Here is a 19,699-nt window from a genome sequence, read left to right on the forward strand (position 1 = left end):
TCCATACCATTGTAATTGATGTAGGGTTTTTTCAGACTCAGTGATAAAAATGTACAATTGTCTATTCTTTATTGAACTTAAACAGAATAGAAACACAAATAAGGTCTTTAAAAAAAAAATTCAAAGCACTTGCTAGCCATATGTCTGCGGCTGTGAAAAGTGATATTTGTACATTTGTTAATATCACTTTTCACAGCAGACTTACTCCGCCCCAGCAAGCCCTGAAACAAATTAAACCCTTGATGGGGGAGATGGGCAGGGAGGCAGTGGGACCCAGGGCCAAGGATGGGGAAGGTGAGCCTGGAATCAGAGCCTGCCACTGCATGGATGGAGTCTGAAGCACCCCCTATACCCCTGGGAAAGTAGGGAATTCACCAGCTACCTGCACTGCCTGTGGCTTCTTCTTTTTGGGGGCGGGGGGAGGAGGGGGAAGTACCCAACCCCTACTGGCAGCCCTGGGAGATGGGCCACTGCTCCCCCCTCCCCCACCCCATCCAGGAGGCTGTGGCCACAAGAAAACCCTCTGGTGGCCACATGCAAGAAATATTGGTGTAGGCCCATCCTGCTAGAAGGCATCTGCTGCCTGGAGCAGTTCTCAGTGGACAGCTAATACTGAAAACAGGTAGGTGGGGATATACCATCCATCTTACTTGGCAGACAGCTAAGGTAGTCCCTGCCAGCATATCTGCTTTAGAAATGAAGGGGAAAAGCTTCCCTCTAGAGCAAGAATGGATGTGAAATAAACTTACAGCCAGGACCAAATGAAAGTTCACAAGGGGAAAGTGAATGGCTATGGGTAGGGGGTAGTCACACCACAAGACCATTTTAAAGAGTAATTGTACAAATGGGAGAGAATGGAGACAAGCCAAAACTGAAGTGTCCATGGGAGTCAAGAAAATAAAAACCAAGGGAGGCATGTTGGACAAAGATTTATTTTTCTAGAAAGTTGGCTGCCAAAATATTTAGATAAAATATTTATACACACACGTGTATTAAAATGCTTCTCCCCAACCCCAGCACTGGCCTCACTCCCGGCCTCAGCTGCCAGAAGAAGAATGTGTAACATTATTCATATAGGCAAAGGGAGCCACCGTGGATAAACCCTTAAAGGTGAAGTTAAATGGCAGCCGCTCACAGCATGTGTGTTCATTGGCTTAAAACAGGAAAGGAGACAGCCTCATCTCCCCTCCATCCCCTAGAGATTTTTCATTCTTGCTAGTAATGTCTGATGCAGATGACTCAGGGCAGCCTTCTGGAGGGGAGGAAGGAAAGTGGAATCAAATTCAGCTCGTTTTTAAAAAGTGACTATGATCCAGGTACAGAAATTCACAATATTTCATCCCTTTTAAGTCATCACTACAAGCAGCTGAGATCTACCACGAAAGTCCTCTGCCAGGTGGCCAAGCACTTTCCGCAGGAAGCATCATACTGCACACTGGCTTACAGCCTCTGAGGGCAACTCGCTGTGCCAGAGTTTGAAGCCAGAGTTCTCACCAGTATCCCATTCTTGCTTGGGGACAGTTCCTTTGTCAGCTGTCAAGGGATTCATCTTGCTTGCCAAGCAGGGCCTCTCTCTCATCAGAAGCGCGAGGTCTTCTCTTCCGATAGGCAAGGAACTGGAAGGAGATCTGAGGAGGTGTTAAGTCTTATTTCCTTTACAGCAAGGTCTAGATAGGAGAAATGAGGTAACTCTGCCTAGGGAGAAAGCCGTTAGTGCCGGGGGGGAAAATAGAGGTCGGTTGGTACTTTCTATGGCAACAGGTGCATGGTTACCATTGTAAGATGGAGGTAATCAGGGTTACCTCATTTGTAAAGCTCTTTGAGAGCTACAAAAAAGGACTATATTTTATTGCATTAGGGTAGTGACCAGAGGCCCCAAATGAGGATCAGGGACCCTTCATGCTAGGAACTATACTAAGCATGTATTGTTCCAACGTTTTTGTAAGAGATCACTGTAACACAGGGGGAAAAGACTTGAGCTGCAAAGCACGGGTTGGCTGTGTAACAGCATCAGCAAAAATCTGCCTCTGAACAGGCCTGCCCACCCACCATCCCAGAAGAGACCAGCTTTTTAAGGGCTATTTGTGCAGAGCATTAGAAATAACTGGAGCTGGCAACCCCACAGAAACTTGGAGGAGTGGGGCAGAGAGCATTACCAAAAGAGGATACAATCACATCAAGAGACAGGACCCCCAGGCTGCCAATCAGCCAGGGGAGGTGATGAATGATGTAGTTGCCTTCGGCTTGCCCTGGGTCTGGGTTCTTCAGAAGCACACTTATTCCATACAGCGAGTTCCCCAGCATCACCAAAGCGAAAAGAAAGTATGACAGTCCTTCGGTAGTTTTCCTCTTGAACTGGAAGAGGAAGCCATATTAGAAGGGGCTGGAGAATAAAGACTTCCCTGCTAGCAGAAATACTCTAGATATACCAGGCATGGATTCCCAGGTGATATGCAAAGGGAGGAGGAACTAGAAGATGACTAAGCTTATTGAGTGCTGGTATCCACTGTTTGAAGGACAAGCTTCTTAGACAGTGTTGGCATGCTTAGGGTCACTTGACCATGCTCTGCTGTGACCCTAGCAGATGCTTCAAGAAGAGCAGGGAAAATTAAAATGGGAATTGTATCCCAGAGAATTGGCTAGCACCCCTCCCCACCAGAACAGGAGTCCTAAATGATAGAATGGGCCAGGGCTGGCTCCAGGCACCAGGCAACCAAGCACGTGCTTAGGGTGGCACCTGGTAAGGGGCGGCTAGACTTGGGGTGGTGGTGGGCAGCGCGGCATTCCGCGGGGGGGGGGGGGGGCGCGCTCCGGCAGCGCGGGGCGCTCAGCAGGGGGGGCTTGGTGGGGCGGCGCTTTTTTTTGCTGCTTTGGGCAGCAAAAAAGTTAGAGCCGGCCCTGGAGTGGGCTCAATACCAGTAGTCATCCAGCTCCAGTTGTAAAATATTAAGCAAAATTAGAGTCCCACCTTCACAATGGGATATTTACATTTTAACCAGAAGGGGAGAAACAGCTGCTGCATGGAAGTCAAGAGGTTAAATTAATCAGGACCCAAATGTGAAAAAATACAGAGAGATGGCCTATGAGAAGGTTCTGGAACGACAGCTGGTTAGTGGCCTAGAGCCCTCTGCTTCTTGCATCAGCAGCCCTTAGGGATAAAGGACACTCCCCTACTCCCAGCTCTGGAATCTCAGCAGAAGGGGAGCTCCTTTCACCTTCCCCAGGGGAAGATAGCCCCAGCGGCGGGTTGGATCCCATCCCCACCTCCAATGGGGCACTTACATTAGTGTAGATCTGGGGCACTCGGGAGAACAGATACAACAAGGAAGAGATAGAGCCAACAGTGAAGCCAATGATTTCTTTCTTGGTGAAAGGCTGCATGGCAAGACAAAACACCAAACTGTTAAGCATTGTACCAGGCACATGCGAACTGTATCCTTGGATTTACAGGCATCTGGTGGCAAAGTGAGGGCACATGACTGGCCAAACCCAGGTATGCACGGTTTTTCCACCTGGTCAATAGTTCTTTTGAGTGGCCTGGCTAGCTATTGGCTGAAACTGTCACATGACAAGGTCGCCAGCTCTCCCTCTGTGGGACATTCCCCTTTCAAACGGATTATTCATCTTTCCCGCAAATCCTCAGCCTCCTCCCTGCCCCCATATACTGAAAGGGGCTCACCTCGCGTCCAGCTGCATCCACGGTGGCAGACAGAAGAGTCCTCCCTTTAAATGTCACTGTTTCAACTGTGGAGCCAGCTCTGCCCAGCAAGGATGTTGCTGACACCGTTCCCAGAAAAGCGAAGGCAAAGGCTGCGTTAATTGGAGCAGAGACTGGAAAGAGAAAGCACAGGTGAGTTACAAAGTGCCACCAAAGAACGGGAGCGAGTGTGTCCGTGACACTACGTGAGGCAACCTGGATTCCGGTTAAATCTGCATCCCATCACCTCCAGAAAAACCAGGGCCAGGGCCATCCCACAGAAGAGGGAGGCAACAGTTCCACAGTGGCAGGTTCAGATTTCTCTGGCAGGCATAACCAAGTTCCATTCCTCACATGCTGACACTGGGGAGGGGCTATGCAATGCATGTGGCAGACATTTGAACACATCACAGGTTAGCAGCACCTGCCTTCCGTGCAGATATTGGATTAATCAAAAGTTAAAGGTCCCTCCTTTTGCCATTACAAGACCTCCTGGTGAAGAAAGGAAAAACTGTAGAATAAAAGGAATTCTAAAAATCTACATGGTTTCATTGTGGGTATGTCTGCACTGGAGCCGGAAAACGTAGCTTCCGGCTTGACGAGAAAGACCCTCACACTAGCTCTGATTGAGCCAGCATGCTAGAAACGAAAGTGCAGGCCTGGCAGCAGAACAGGCTAGCCACCGCAACTAGGATCCTGTCTGAAACCCTAAGCAAACAGCGCATAGCCCCTCCTACACTTCTATTGAATAGTGTGGCTACGTTTGTCTAAGCAGGAAGTCATGCCTCCAGCCTCACTGTAGGCACACTCGGTTTCAAGCAACAGAGGGTCTTGTGGCACCTTTAAGACTAACAGAAGTCTTGGGAGCATAAGCTTTCGTGGGTAAGAACCTCACTTCTTCAGTCTTGCATCTGAAGAAGTGAGGTTCTTACCCACGAACGCTTATGCTCCCAATACTTCTGTTAGTCTTAAAGGTGCCACAGGACCCTCTGTTGCTTTTTACAGATTCAGACTAATACGGCTACCCCTCTGATACTCTCTGTTTCAAGTCTGCGGTCGTATAGTTAGTACCAAGTAACTTCAGAGAGATTAAAAAAACCACATTTGCTATCTCATGGTGATAAGTCCAATTCATTAACTATGAAAAAGGAAATTGTTCTGGGCTTAGCCTTCTTAAAAGGAACACTGCCAAGAGTAAAAAAAACCCTTTAAGGTTTTTCTGTCTTAATACCACTCAAGAGCACATACTTAAGGCCCCGATTCTGCACAGCTCTTGTGACATAAACAAGTCTAGCGGCACTTTTCTTTCTGCCTCTCCGGCTTTATCACAGTGCTGTCATGTTGGGTTCACAACTTGTCAGGAGAAGATTTTAAAAGGAGATTAGACTCTCCCATTTGTCCACACCTTAAGCATGGTACCCTGAACTGGACACAGTACTCCAGCTGAGACCTCACCACTGCCAAGCAGAGTGATACATTACATTAGCCTTTTTTGCAATTGCACCACATATTGACTCAAATTCAATTTGAGATCCAGTATAACTCCAGATTCTTTCCAGCAGTACAACTACCTAGCCAGTTATTCCCCATTTTGTAGTTCTAAGTTATGATTTTTCCTTCCTAAGTGAAGTGCATCTTGTTGATTTCAGACCAAATTTGTCAAGGTCATTTTGAATTCTAATCTTGTCCTCTGAAGTGCTTGCAACTCCTCCCAGCGTGGTGTCATGTGCACATTTTATAGCACAGTCTCCACTCCATTATCCAGGTCATTAATGAAAATATTGACGAATGCCAGACCTAGGACTGGCCCCTGCAGGACCTCACTAGCTTCGCCCTCCCAGTTTGACACCAAACCATTGATAAGTAGCGCCTTTCAACCAGTTGTGCACCCACCTTGTATTAATTTCATCTAGATCACATTTCCCTAGTTTTCTTACAAGAACATCATGTGGGACTATCAAAAGCCTTACTAAACATCAAGATATCTCACATCTATTGCTTCCCCCCTGCCACCATCCAATAACCTTGTCAAAGGAGGAAGTTAGGTTAGTGTGGCATTATTTGTTCTTGACAAATCTGTGCTGGCTATTCCTTCTAATTCCATTATCCTCTAGGTGCTTACAAACTGATTGTTTATTTGTTCCACGATCCTTCCAGCTATTGAAGTTTGGCTGACTGGTTTACAATTCCCCAGGTTCTCTTTGTTTCCCTTTTTAAAAGACAGATGCCATGTTTGCCCTTCTCGAGTTCTTTCAGAACTCATGGATGGGTAAGGTTCCAAAGTTAAGTGATACCAATGCTTCAGCTAGTTCCTCAAGTACCTAGGATGAATTTCATCAGGCCCTGCTGACTGGAATGCATCTAACTTAACAGGTTAAAGAATATTAAGGGCTTTCCCTATTTTGGCTTGTGTTCCTTCCCCTTTGTTGTTAATATGAATTGTGTTGAGTATCTAAATCACCATGGATCTTTTTAGCGAAGACAAACAAAATAGGCATCAGACACCTCAACCTTCCTGAGGTCAGTAGTTATTAGCTCTCCTTCCACACTAAATAGAAGACCTACAGTTTCCTTGGTCTTCCTCCTGCTCCTAATGTATGTATAGAACCTCTTCTTGCCTTTTGTCCTTTGCTAGGTGTAAAGCATTTTGTGCCCTAGCCTGATTTTTGTCCCTACAGGCTTGTGCAGTGGGTCTCATACTTTTGTACTGGTGACCCCTTTCACACAGCAAGCCCCTGAGTGTGACCCATCTTATAAAGTAAAACACATTTTTATATTTAAACACTTTATAAATGCTGGAGGCACAGTGGGGCTTGGGGTGGAGGCGGACAGCTGGTGACCCCCCCCTCTTCCCCCATGATATAATTCACGACCCGCTGAGGGGTCCTGACCCCCAGTTTGAGAACCCCTGGTCTAACTCTCCTGTAAACCAGTCCTATGGAGAAGTTCTACTTGTGCTCAAACACTGAATACTTATCAAAACGCAGGGTAGTGCCTGGGGATTAGCGGAGGACCCAAAGCACAGCTGATGGCCATTAATACTGCAGGAAATGCCCTAGGCCAGTGGTTCTCAAGAAGGAGTCTGGGGCACCCTGGGGGGCCATGAGCACGTTTCAGGGGGTCCACCAAGCAGGACCAGCATTAGACTCACTGGGTCCCAGGGCAGAAAGCTGAAGTCCTGCTGTATGGTGCTGAAGCCCAGGGTCCTGATCCCTGCCACCTGTGGTGGAAGCCAAAGCCTGAGCAATGTAGCTTTGCGGGGCCCCTGTGGCATGGGGCCATGGGCAGTTTCCCTGCTTGGTGCCCCCTAATGCCGGCCCTGGCTTTTATATGCAGAAAAACAGTTGTTGTGACACAGGTGGACTGTGGAGTTTATATAGCTTGTTGGGAGGGGCCTCAGAAAGAAAAAGGTTGAGAACCCCTGCCCTAGGCCAGGGGTTCTCAACCTATTTACCATTGTGGATTGCATAGGCAGCTCTGTGTGTTACGTGGGCTGCGTCCACAGTTATATATACACACACACACACACACACACAATCTGTATGGCCCTGATGGTATCACATGGGCCACAGCTGTGTGCTGATTGGGCAGCAAGTGGCCTGCAGGCATCCGGTTGAGAACCACTGCCCTAGGCTCCACAGGGATTTCCATGTTTACAGGCTAGGGTGCAAGCCTTGAACCCAGTAAATGGTTTCACTTGCTAGTCTAGTTGCCAGTCTTTTTTTTTTTTTTTTTTTTTTTAAACTAGTTTACAGTATTCCTGTCTCAATACATTAGTGCTTAGGGGATTTTAATCTGGCTCTAGCCTGGAGCCCTTTGGGAACGTTTTGGCTTCTTAATCTCATGAGAGAAGTCAGATGCTCGTGCCGGTGAGAAAGAGGGCCCTCCTATTGCCAACAGTTGTAATAGTGTAACTTCATGTACTGCTACCCTGAGGGGTCCTTCGGCCACCATACCCCTGCTGTGCTCTCACGGATGAACAGGAAAGATGCTTAAGCCCAGCAGGCTGCTGCCTGAGCTCCTCCCACAGCCGTCGTTATTACTGCAGGAGGAAGCAGCTTTCAAAGTTAAATTTTGCAAATACAAGTGTTGCCGGATCGGGTTCGTAACTATCAACTCACGGCCTCTGCTCTGGTTCTTGACTTTGTAGTAGAGGTAGAGAGACAACATGACCAGGTCTGCCAGCACGTAGTAAATGGCAGTGTAAACCTGCAGGAGGAAACACAATCGTCAGTCATACGACGGAACTGCCTCCCTTAGCTCATCCACAGATGGGCCCCAGACTATTCAACTAAGCAGCTTTCCTCAGTCTGATTATAGAGGATCATCGAATGGCAGCTACAAGGCCCTCCCTTGATCCAGCCAGAGGCATTGCACCCTGGCTCTTATTGTCTCCACAGGCCACATCCAGAATGAGGGAAGCTAGAATGTAACGGTTATAATCCTGGTCTCGTACACAGCACTTGTCATCAGTAGAGCTCAAAGCACTTTATAAAGAAGGTCAGGATCGCTATCCCCCATCTGTAAAATGGGGATAATGTAGAACTCTGGGGCTGCACTTTCACCACCCTGATCTAGCAGGAGAAAAGATGCCCTGCCCTGGATTTTCACCAAGTAGCCTTGCCTCCTGTAAGAAAATGAATCAGAGAGACAGACTGTGCATGACATTGGGACATCTCTTGGTCTTACAGAGCAAAACCTCCTTCCCTCAGACCACTACCATGACCTAGACAACCTCCAGAAACTCAGGGGCTTCTCTTTGGTTCAGTGCCTCCATCAGAGAGTCCATAGGGCAAGAGACGTTTCTTGCCCATGTGCTCAAGAAGTTAATTTGAAAGTCAGTCAGCTGATCTTAGCTGCCTGTAATGCTGGATAGAGCAAGATGCTGGCAGAGCTTAGACCCAGAGTCCCAGACTGCACACCAGCCTCTAACCTGGGTCAAATCTGCTCTATCAATCAGAAGGCAATCTTTACTGATCAGACAGGGAGAAGGGTACAAAGCAAAAGCCCTGAGCCAGACACGCCTGCACGTTGGAGAGTTTCGGCTCCAGATCCCAACTGCATGGCTCAGGCCCATCTCTAGTTATTATTGTAACAATCTTGCCCTATAAAAAAGGGGTAGGACAGCAAGTAAAATCATGGTCATTCTTTTAATAAAAGTGTCCTAACTTCATTCACTCCCCCTCCTTCCCCCAAACACACACACAGGCTAGGGAGACACTGTCGTACCACTGAGCCAGGTTTTCTCCTCCCCTCCACCCACACAGAGAATCCAGACACTAATCCTTGCCAGCCAAACTCAAATCACATAGAAAAACCTAAATCATTACCTGTAGTGGCAACTGATTGGCCAGGAAAGAGCCTATTAGATTTAAGGAATCTCCTCCTAGCCATCCCAGCAGGAAGTATATGGAGAGAGCCTGGTCCATGTTACCTGTTTTACAGGCCTGGTAATATTGGCTGAGGAAAGAGAGAGAGAGAGAGAGAGAGAGAGAGTCAGCACTACACAATCAATTCAGCAGTACCCCCAGTGGGAACAGAGGGCAGAGGTTCCTTGAATGTGGGACCCCCCCGATGATCTGGATGCTATGTTAGTTTTTAAACTCAGCAAAGGAGTACAAACCGGCACCAGGCTAGGGGCTTCTCTACACAGGGAAATTTATCAGCAAAACTATTGCAGTATAGCTTTACGGTACAGTTCTGCTGGTAAGTTTCCTCACGTAGACAAGCCCAAAGGCACCGACCCACCTGTGGGTTGACCAGGAGGAAGAGCTGCAAGGAGAGCTTTCAGTGGGTTCCCTCCCCTCACTGCCACAGCCCACGTTACAGGAAGTCACGTAGATCAAGAATGCACAACCTTGAAACCCCACATCATTGGAGGTACTAGTACTGCTATTTTTTCCCTTTGTGCCCCTAATCAGGACCTTGTCGAGGCTACGGAAAGCTGGCTCTGCTGATCTACCAACCAAAGGCAGGTCAGTGAGTGCTGCTCTAACCCCAGAGGGCACAACTCTTAATGAGGGCTGACACGGGAAGGGAAGGAGGGTATGGAGAGTCTCTTACATCAACTGCCTTAATCCAAAAGTTCACTCTCTCCACTCCAAGTTAAATACCATCACCTTTGTGCTGTGGGAAATCCAGAGCAGAACCACCGTAGTCACATAGCCCATGACTGCTGTCTGCCACCCTGCTGTCTACCAGACAGCAACAGCAGGGCTGTCAGAGCTTATCCGGGGTAGGACAAGTCACACTGGAGGAGGATTGGCAGAGTTGTGTGGGGGGTTGCTTGCACACCACCTGCCTGCACTGTGCATAGCGTTATCCACCTCTCACTTTCACGAGGGAAACGTTCAGTCTAGTGCAGGAGTAGGCAACCTATGGCACGTGCGCCGAAGGCAGCACGTGAGCTGATTTTCAGTGGCACTCACACTGCCCAGCTCCTGGCCAGCGGTCCGGGGGGGGGGGGGACTCTGCATTTTAAATTTTAAATGAAGCCTCTTAAACATTTTAAAAACCTTATTTACTTTACATACAACAATAGTTTAGTTCTATATTATCGACTTATAGAAAGAGACCTTCTAAAAATGTTCAAATGTATGACTGGCACGCGGAACCTTAAATTAGGGTGACTAAATGAAGACTCGGCACCCCACTGCTGAAAGGTTGCCGACCCCTGGCTAGTGGTTAGAACAATAGCCTGAGCGCTAGAACTCTGCTTCTATTCTTGGCTTTGCCACCAGTTCGTTGTATGATCTTGAACAAGTCCGATTCTCAGTATCCCCATCCCCTACCTCCAGCAGCAGCCACAGGTGATTTGCAGTTCAACCCCCCGGCGGGAACCCTCCTGGGCTGGCCCTGAGGATACACTGCTTCCTATTAAGCTGCCCCACAGCACATAGGAAAGGCTTCTATCAGAATCCCCGAGGAGGAGGAGCCCGGCAATGCACATCAGACAAGAGCATGGTTCCTGCTCACTCTTCTCTGGGTAACATATCAGCTCAGTAGGTCTGGCTGACAATCTGCTGATTCAGCCAAATCCCCGTGGGTTCAGGAGTTCATTTGGCAATGGAAACTGGAAGTCACTCAAGGTAGGCATCCCAGGGTGTGGCTGCAAGGGGGCAGGGGGAAGTGAAAGAAACTCCAGTGCGCAAGAGGCAGGTTTTCAGGCCCACCGTAGAAGACAGCCTGTCCCCATCCCCTCAAATCTACCCAGACAGAAATATTAAAGTCAGATAACAGGCACTACAGTGAAAGTTGCAGCAAGAACTTTTCCCCTCCACTAGGCAGCTCCAGGTGTTAAGCAACCCTGCTAGTTTTCAGTGCTGCTTTGTTCACCCTTTAGCTGGGTTGATGGGCTGATCACCCCTAACAAGAGATCCCTGCCGCTGTTCCCCAAACAGCCCCTCAATGGGCTGAACCTCTATTTTTAAACCCATGCCATAAGCGCCTTCTTCTGGCTGACTTTGGAGCAGCAGGTAACTGAACGTTCCCTGAGCTGGGCGAACATAGCCCCCGTCACTCCAAACTTACTACAACCCCTGCGAAATGCGGCTAGGTATGTATGCAGCACACTGGGCAAGAAGGGGAAAGGGGCAGGACACTGGGGCAAACTCCTACTTATACGAGAAGAGCCCTGAGCTCTTCAACGTCTAGTGTAGACCGCTCCTTGGTTCGTTTAGAAGCAGCACAGATGATTAGGATAGAGGCATCCCAGTTTGTCTCCCACCCCCTCAAAACAGGTTGTCACCCTCTATTTGTGCAAAGGGCTTTAGAGATGGAAAATGCTAGATCACTTTATTGTAAATCTAAATTGTGTTGTGCGCATATCCCTGCTTCGCACGGTATTTTATGCTGATTGAAGAGTTATTTATTTGAAGTAACATGCTAGGCACTTTCCAAACGTTCCCAAGAGCTAAGTTCCTTATAAGCCGCGTGGCCACGCAGGGACTCAGGGAACCCACCCGGCTGGGACCTACCGCAGCCGGGGGAGGGGCAGCCCAAACCCAGGCCTGTCACGACCAGGGGAGGGGCACCTGAGCCCCTTATCCCAACCCCACCCCAGAGCCTGCACCCCCAGCCGCCGTCCTCAAACCTCTGCCCCCCAACCCTCTTCCCCAGCCCTGAGACCCCTCCCACACTCCAAACTCCTTGGCCCCACCCCATGAATTTTGTCACACCTCACCTCCATATTGGTGCACATAACAAAATTCATTCCGCACATGTGCGGGAAAAATTAGAGGGAACCCTGACCAAGAGTGCTCCCTGCTCTGAATCTGCTCACTATCAGAGGTTGGGAAAAAGGAAATAAGCAATTTATATAGAAGTGAACTTGATTCACTATATGCAGTCTGACCAAAGTAGATCTTTAACAGGGACTTAGATGTTGGCATGGCAGAGCCTAGATCGGATCCCTTGCATGTCTTCCAATAGCTTCAATGTCACTGCCCAAACAACTCACTTCTCTCTCTGTGCCACGCTCTCTCTACTGGTCTGGGGCAGACACCAATGCTCCTGGGAGGGTTATGCCCTGTTCACTCCTGGCTCAGTCCATGCTTTGAGGAGCATCTATCACTTTCGGAGTCTCCACACTTCATTCCACTGGGTAACAGCAATGGAAAGACTTGGGCTTATTTGCCCTATGCCAAGTCTAACTGCTGCTGCCTCCCTAGGCAGTTTTTGTCCTGAATAAGATGTTAGGTGTCCTGCTCTGAGTGCTGATAGGCAGCCGCCCACTTAGTTAGGTTTTGCAGCCAAAGAACAGGCCTGGGGCAGGGAGAGTACAGCTTTAAAATGGTTTGGGAGGTGAATGGATTCCACTGGGCAGTTGTTAGCCCAGGATGCTGGCATCACCCCAGGATCTGACCCGACCTCCTCCAAGCCCCTGAAAGAGTGACAGCTGGCCTGAGCTGGGGCTGCACCAGTGCTATAGGGGCCAGGAACAACCTGGTCTCTCTAAAGACAGGGGGACCTACCTTTGGAGAAGAGGGGATGAAGTCTACATGCTGGGACAGAGTGATCAGATACCATTGCGCCAGGTGCTGATGGCATTTCCCCACTTCCCAGCTTTTGAGAGGATGGGAGGGGAGGCTTAGGAGGTGAAAATGGATAGAGGGTGTTGATAGTCCTGGATAAATTAATTGGCAACAGTAGCATCTCACCCATTATGGATTTGGGTTTTGTAAGCCGGTTCATTATCCATGTGCCTAGCACACATGGGGAGATATTTGCCTGGATCTTCAAAACTGAAGATGCTAGTTCTGCCCTACCTAGCACCTGCCACAGACTCTTCATAGAATGGTTAGAACGGAGGAAAAAACAAACAAAAAAAACACACCCTACATGTGAAAGCAGTGAGAAGAGTTGCTCCTGCAGGTGGGCAGAAAACTCCCCCCTGAAAAACAAGAACTAAACTATTGTGGGAGACAGAACCATCAACTCCTTCCTGGAGATCCTGCCTTACGAGGGCAGAGAATGAGAGCTTGCTTCCATGAGTCACTAGCTATTATTTAGCTTAGTCAATCACTACCCACCCTGGTCCAATTGGGCTAAGCAGGTAGTTTATCACTGACATTGTAGCTGGGAGCTGATGGCCAGATAGACTGGGTTTAACGAGCTAGTGACACATGCCTTCCAGTTACAGCGAGCACCCAGCCTTGACCCACTTCCAAATCTGACTGTTGTGCCTTTTACAGGGGTGTCTAGGACAGCAGGAGTGATACAGACATGCTACTCAATTGTATGCAGATGGATTGCATTCCTAAGCTTAAGAATGAGTCACTTCCTGGTTTAGGAACAGTCACCGTGGGTTAGCCCTAATAGCAGTCCAGCCATAGCCATACCTTCCCATTCCATGTGGGCTGTGGACAAAACTCATCTTCCAAGAGACTGCTGAGCTCAGCCTCTCCAGACTGCTTGCCTCAGAGGTTCTTGTGTACACGTGATCTGCATGTCACTCTGATGTGTGGGGGTGGGTGGGAAGACGACCCTGCTGATCTGCTATATGCTAACTTGCTAACCACAATTTACGCATAAGCAGAAGTTCCATTAGAGTAACTGCATTTCTAATTGTGAAACCACCTTACTGTACATTTAGAAATGGAAAAAGCTCTGAGCATCTGCATTTTCCTTGTGTCATCCAATCTACCGTCTGTCCTTTTAACAATTTTGCATAACACTTTGGGCTCCTTCAGGATCAAACTATACACTTCCACCACTGAGATGCACCTACCTTGTGGATGGAACACTACAGTTGTTTAACAGCACACAGCAGCACTAGCAACGAACTACGCCTTGTTTTGTGTGGATGACAAAGTTGAAGCTGTAAATTGAACTACTATTCCTTCTCCACTAGCCCTCTCCCCATTTTAAACCCAGCCCTTTAAAGCCAAGGCCAGTCAAGTCAAGTGGCTGTGCTCAAGATCTCCAGTGAAGGCTCGTGGCTTTATGTTTTGGAAGCCATCACAAATGGAGAAGGAAAAACACCAGCCAGATCTAGAATCCCCTCCACTGGGCATCCAGGACATGCACCTGGCCTGGCAGCAGAAGGGTTTTACTTACGGGAAGGAAGCTCCTGCAAAGCAGAAGATGGAAAACAGACCCAACGCAATACTGGCGAAGTCCCGGATATCCTGGGCACACTCACTGAACACATCCCACACCCATTGGGAGCCATTGGGACAGTCTGAGAAATTCCCTCCTAGGGAACCTTGCCAAAGCCGAGAGTCCATAGCCCCGTCAGCAAGGGGCCAGCCCTTGAGGGAGGAGGCTGCAGCGGTCAGACAGCAGGAGGGATATCTTTATCCAGAGCCAGACACTGAACCTGTTGGAATAGATGGAGAGAAGGAAAGAGCCTGTATTATTAACAACAACAAGGGACCAGATGGCTCCTTAGAGCTCTAGTTTGTTGGTTTATAGCTGGCTCACCTTGCAATTCAACAGTTACTATCTAATGGGTCTCTAGCGGAGAGGTAATCCCAGACTGAATTCCTTTATCAGCAGACCAGTCTCCAGAACGGTCAAGCCAGCACTAAGTTCACTATGTAAGGGCTACGTGGCAGGTCTTCCCAGTAACACACGGGATTATGACACACATCCCCTTGCTCAGCTTGTGCTTCTCACCAAAGCAAATGCTCAAGAGTGGGCCTTTAAAACCGATTTTGAGGAGAGTCAGGTGATTGTAGGAAGTAGATCTGGCCCCGGTCACCCGAGTTCATCAGTAATGACTGAATAAGAGATGCAGCAAGAGGGCCTCTTTTGCAGCTACAGAATATTTATTTCTTCCTCCTACTCCCTATGACCTCATTTATTTTCCTTCCAAAGAGTCAGTGCAGAGAAAAGCAAAGGGCTGGGTTTGTTTGTTTTTTTAAAACCAAATCAGATACCTGCTCATATGTCAGGCTGGCCTGGTTGATTGGCTGTGCAGAAACTCCTGCTAGAGAGTCTCATTATCAAACTGCCACAAATCAGAACACCTGAATTGCCTTCTCTTCATTGAAATATCAGCTCTGATCCTCGTCTCACTGTGGGCTCTGGAAGGGGTAACCCCACTGAAGCCAGCCGAGTTAGACCAGGATAAGCAAGAAGAGAATTGGGCCTGCTGTTTGGACATCCACTGGCTCTGCAGAGACACAGTGCTGGCACTGGCGTGACATCAGCAGTGGCATGGCCAGGGGCAAGATCTGTCTATGGAAAACTCAGGTGGTTTGTCAGTAAAGGGGCAGCCTTCAGTCAGACAAATGGATAATGGAGAGTTTGAACTAGAACCAGAGATGTTTCCCTCTTCTCCCCTACCCTCCCATGCCACTTGGTTCCCTCTGAAAGGCCCCATCCAAGGCAGCCCATCTCTTCACTGCACTGTAAGAGGGAGAAGACCCCAGATAGAATGCCACCACAGTGCCAGGCCAGATGATCAGAAGGAAGGGTGAGAGACCCTCCGACTTAATTAAAATTCCCCACTGAGGTCCACTGGTTTAGCCATGGCTGGGAGAAAACTACTGGCTGTTCAATAAGTCACGTTATTCCAGCCTTGGCTGAGGTATCTGCCTCAACAGGAAGAGAGCGTTGCTTAGCATGGAGCAGGAGCACCTGTAGTTCTGAACTGACGTTCAAATTCACTGCTGTCCATAGCATCCCCTGAGAGCAGCATATGCAAGAAGTCATCCAGAGGACACGTGTAACCCAACTGGGGACAATTCACAAGCTATGGACAGGAAAAGCTGTTTTATCCGGCATGTTGGGAGGAATGGGGGGCGGGGGTACTGGTAAATGAAAACGTCAGTTAACTAAGAGGGAGGGAGTTTGGATGCAGGAGGGGACTCAGGGCAGCAGGTTGGGGTGCAGGGTGCCAGATGCAGGGGGGCGCTCACCACTGGCAGCTCCCCGCAAGCGGCGACCTGTCCTGGTTGCTCCTAGGCGGAGGCACGGCAGGCGGCACCGCCTCTGCCTGCAGGTGCTGCCCTGCAGCTCCCATTGGCTGGGAACCACAGCCAATGGGAGCTGTAGAGCTAGCACTCGGGGCAGCGTATGGAGCCACTTGCCGCGCCTCCACCTAGGAGCAGCCGGGACAGGTGGGGCTTGCAGGGAGCTGCCTGAGATGAGCACTCCCTGGATCTGGTACCCTCCACCCGCTCCTGCCCCCCAACCTGCTGCCCCAAATCCCCTCCTGCACCCAAACTCCCTCCCAGAGCCTGCTCTCCACACCTCCCGCGTGTCAACCTGCTGGCCCCACACCAATAAACCAGAATTTCAATGACAATCAGAAATGCTGGTTTCTAGAGCTTTCCAGTTGGTGAAGTGCTGGATAAAACAGCTTTTACTGTATATTGTTATCACATACTCTGTGGAGAGTTGGTCCCTATTGTGCATCAGATCACACAGAAATTGCTCCTGCACCCCCAACAGCAACAGGGGAAGGTGAAAATTGCACAACTACGGATTCTGAGACATTTCCGTTGGAACTCTTTTCTTCCACTAACTCCCCAGCATATCTTAGTGCATGTAGCTAGCCTACATTAATAAACTCAGATGCCCCCAAAGCTTTAGCTACACATCACCCAAGGAGGACAGAGACAATGACTTCTCTAGCCAAAATACCTGTGTGAAAGGATCTTTGTTCAGAGTTTAGAGATTTAAGTCATGTCCAGACATGAGCTCAGGTTAAGTTGGTGCCAATACATTTGTGCATTGTCAACTCTACTCAGCTGCAGATGCTGGTCAGAAAAGTTTCCATTTCTTATTACTACTACGCCCAAGCCAAGCGGGGCTCTGTTACAGACCCCCAAAGTTGTTCCTTGAAGTACAGCAGCTGAAACTTGCACTTTAGCTACCCTTTGTAAGCCTGGATGACTAACCACAAGGTCTCCATTTCATACACAGCTGAGGTACCTCACCAGCTCGTTTAGCATGGTGTTTGTAATGCTTTACAAAAAACACACACACAGAAGACTTAAATTACACCCCGTGAGCGGGAGATCGCATAGCAGCTGATCATTATGTGCCAACAGTGACCCACTTAATAATAATGATACCTTACTCTGCTTCCATCAGACGAGCTCAAAGCACTTTACAAAAAATAAATTCAACCTCAAAAATACCTGTGAGATTGCTATTCCCATTTTACAGATGGGAAAACTGAAACCACGTCTCAGGGGCTTGTTCAAAGCCAATCAGTCACAGAAGCCAGATCTCTTAAGTCCCAGCCCTACACTTGATCTATCAAGCTGACATTCAGCTGTAAGAGGAAAAAATAGTAACTGCTAAGGGGAGGTACCAACTGGTACTGACAGACGTGTACTGCCTACACTGCCACAGTTTAATCACTTCTCCATTTGAGCACAGCTCTGTGGGGTCTAATCAGACTTGGATCTCATCTAGACTGCAAGGGCAGCCTCTGCACGGGCACAATACGTCCCCTCCCAACATACAATCATACCTGAAACTTCAACAGCATCACGTCTCTGATGATTCAGAACTGCCCAATAAGCTTCCAAACCACAATCACCTCGCAGTAACAGGAAATAGTAACCTTAAAGCAAAATGAAACATAGCAATTGATTGTATTTCTAGATTAATTTTTCATTCAATAAAATTCTGGTGTAGATGAGGGGGCGGGGAGGGGCAAAGAGGGGTTATTAAATACTAATAAATTGGGAAAGGAGGTTCAAATCATTCTGGCCTTCCCATAATGGTGGAAATCTCTTATCCTGTTCCTTCGGAGTGGTCTTCTCCCATCTACAATTGTGCCACATGCTTCCAGGAACACTAGGTATTTCCTAGTAAAGCAGGTCCAGGGCAGAAATACCAGTGTAAGAGATTCTGCAGATAGGCAAAATGCGCATGCCATATTGGAGTTTTGCACAAAGGGACAGAAGGCTCATCACCCATCCTGGAATTTGTGGGGGGATCATACGATAGTGCATCCCATTTCCCAACCGCCACAGGCCCACAAATGTCAGTTTAGGGGCCTATGAGAAACATCATTATGTTGGGATATGGGTTGATAGCGGCTGAAGTCCTGTTAGAACATCAGTTCTCTCCGCAGGAGATGGTTCCCCATCACGGGTGGGAAGGATACATTTTTCCTGTGTTAACAGTAGTTTATGTATTTGGTTTTCCAGGACTTTCCATTGAATTCAACATTTCAGGATCAGCATTCTGAGTTAGAGCCCAGTTCTGACTGTTCTGCACTGTAGCTAGCAGGACATTTGAAAATAACCCACAATGCCAATTTTAACCGGACACGAGGGCAGTTGGATATCACATGATATCCAGGGGTTGAAGTAAGGAGGAGCAGGGTGGGAGATAGACTGCACTTTTTGAGCCTCTCCCTGGCTTGGGATAACAATGCTCCCTCATAGCTGCTTCTCCTTCTCTCTGCCTAGTGTGGTGAAAGCTCTCCCTCCCTCGCCCACTTCAATCTACTGTGCCTCCGCATTGCCAGGTGCCAAGGCCAACTCGACCATGTCACAGGGGAAGAGACCATCCAGTGAACCCTGGAAAGGGTGACCAGACAGTAAGTGTGAAAAATCGGGACAGGGGTGGGGGGAGGGTAATAGGAGCCTATATAAGAAAAAGACCCAAAAATCGGGACTGTCCCTATAAAATCAGGTCACCCTAAAAGGGGGTGAAGAGAGATAAAGGGGCTCTTCACTGGGACACCCTTGATAGTTCTCTTGAGTTTCCTCTTGATCAGTATGCAATAGGCAGCATAGTCCTGCGGACAAGGCATCGGGGGACCTGGTTCTTGTCCCTGTGCACGGTCACTGACTGACCTTGAGCCAACCACGTCCCGTGCCTCAGTTTCCCCCCATCTGTAGCGTGGGGATAATGACACTGCCATTGCCCCCCCTCTAAAGCAGTCGGAGGCAGAAGCGGGCAGGGTTATTACCGGAACTCGTGCTCGCTGGGGTCGGGAGCCGGGCGGAGAAGGAAAGGGAGAAATGCAAACTGCGGGGAGCGGAGGGCGGGCGCCACAGGGAGCCAGACTCCGCCGCGGGGGCAGGGGAGAGGGACGGGTCCTTTGTGGGGCAAGATTTGGGGGCTGCGCAGCGTCTCCCACCACCCCGAGCCCACAGCGGCGCCCCCTCCGCCCCCATCCCCGTGCGCCCCCGTACGGCTGCAGTGCCCCCAACCCCGCCCCATCCCTGTGCACCCCCAGCCCCCCTTCAGGCCCCCCCCCGGCCCTCGGAGATACCCCCCGCCTCCGGCTGGCGGGGCCCGGGCCCCTCTCACCGCTGCGGCTCCGGGCTTCTCGGCGGCGCTTGGAGAGCGGAGCCCGGGGCCCGATGTGCTGTCCCGGCCTGCAAGTGCCTGCCCCGGGCCGCGGCTCCTGTCCCCCGCCGGCCCCAGGCGCTTTGTAAGGCTCGGTCACGTGCCCCGCCGGCTTCCCTTCCCGCAATCCCGGGCCGGCTCGCAGCCGTCCGCCCCGCCCCGCCCGGCCGGGATCCCCGGGGCACACGGGTTACTGGGGCACATACCCCCCAGGGCAACGCCCCCATGTGCAGT

The 19,699-nt window shown here is 49.5% G+C and overlaps 1 protein-coding gene across 2 annotated transcripts; it reads right to left on the reverse strand.

The window, feature by feature from the left end:
• Nucleotides 1-913: 913 nt before the first annotated feature.
• On the reverse strand, nt 914-19,625 carry SLC66A1 (solute carrier family 66 member 1). 2 transcript variants are annotated; one of them, XM_005292967.5, is made up of 9 exons: nt 19,427-19,625; nt 17,628-17,720; nt 14,255-14,516; nt 9,028-9,157; nt 7,819-7,906; nt 3,680-3,831; nt 3,283-3,375; nt 2,170-2,355; nt 914-1,628 (listed from the first exon to the last, which is right to left on the reverse strand). In XM_005292967.5, exons 3-9 carry the CDS (start codon nt 14,422-14,424, stop codon nt 1,530-1,532), a joined length of 918 nt encoding a protein of 305 aa, XP_005293024.2. In that variant the 5' UTR covers nt 14,425-14,516; nt 17,628-17,720; nt 19,427-19,625; the 3' UTR covers nt 914-1,529. The 2 variants fall into 2 exon arrangements, with proteins under 2 accessions (XP_005293024.2, XP_065430926.1); XM_065574854.1 differs by having other exon boundaries at nt 19,389-19,509.
• Between the last annotated feature and the right edge of the window lie 74 nt (nt 19,626-19,699).

This window comes from Chrysemys picta, chromosome 21 (genome assembly GCF_011386835.1).
Source record: "Chrysemys picta bellii isolate R12L10 chromosome 21, ASM1138683v2, whole genome shotgun sequence".
Classification (NCBI taxonomy): Eukaryota; Metazoa; Chordata; order Testudines; family Emydidae; genus Chrysemys; species Chrysemys picta.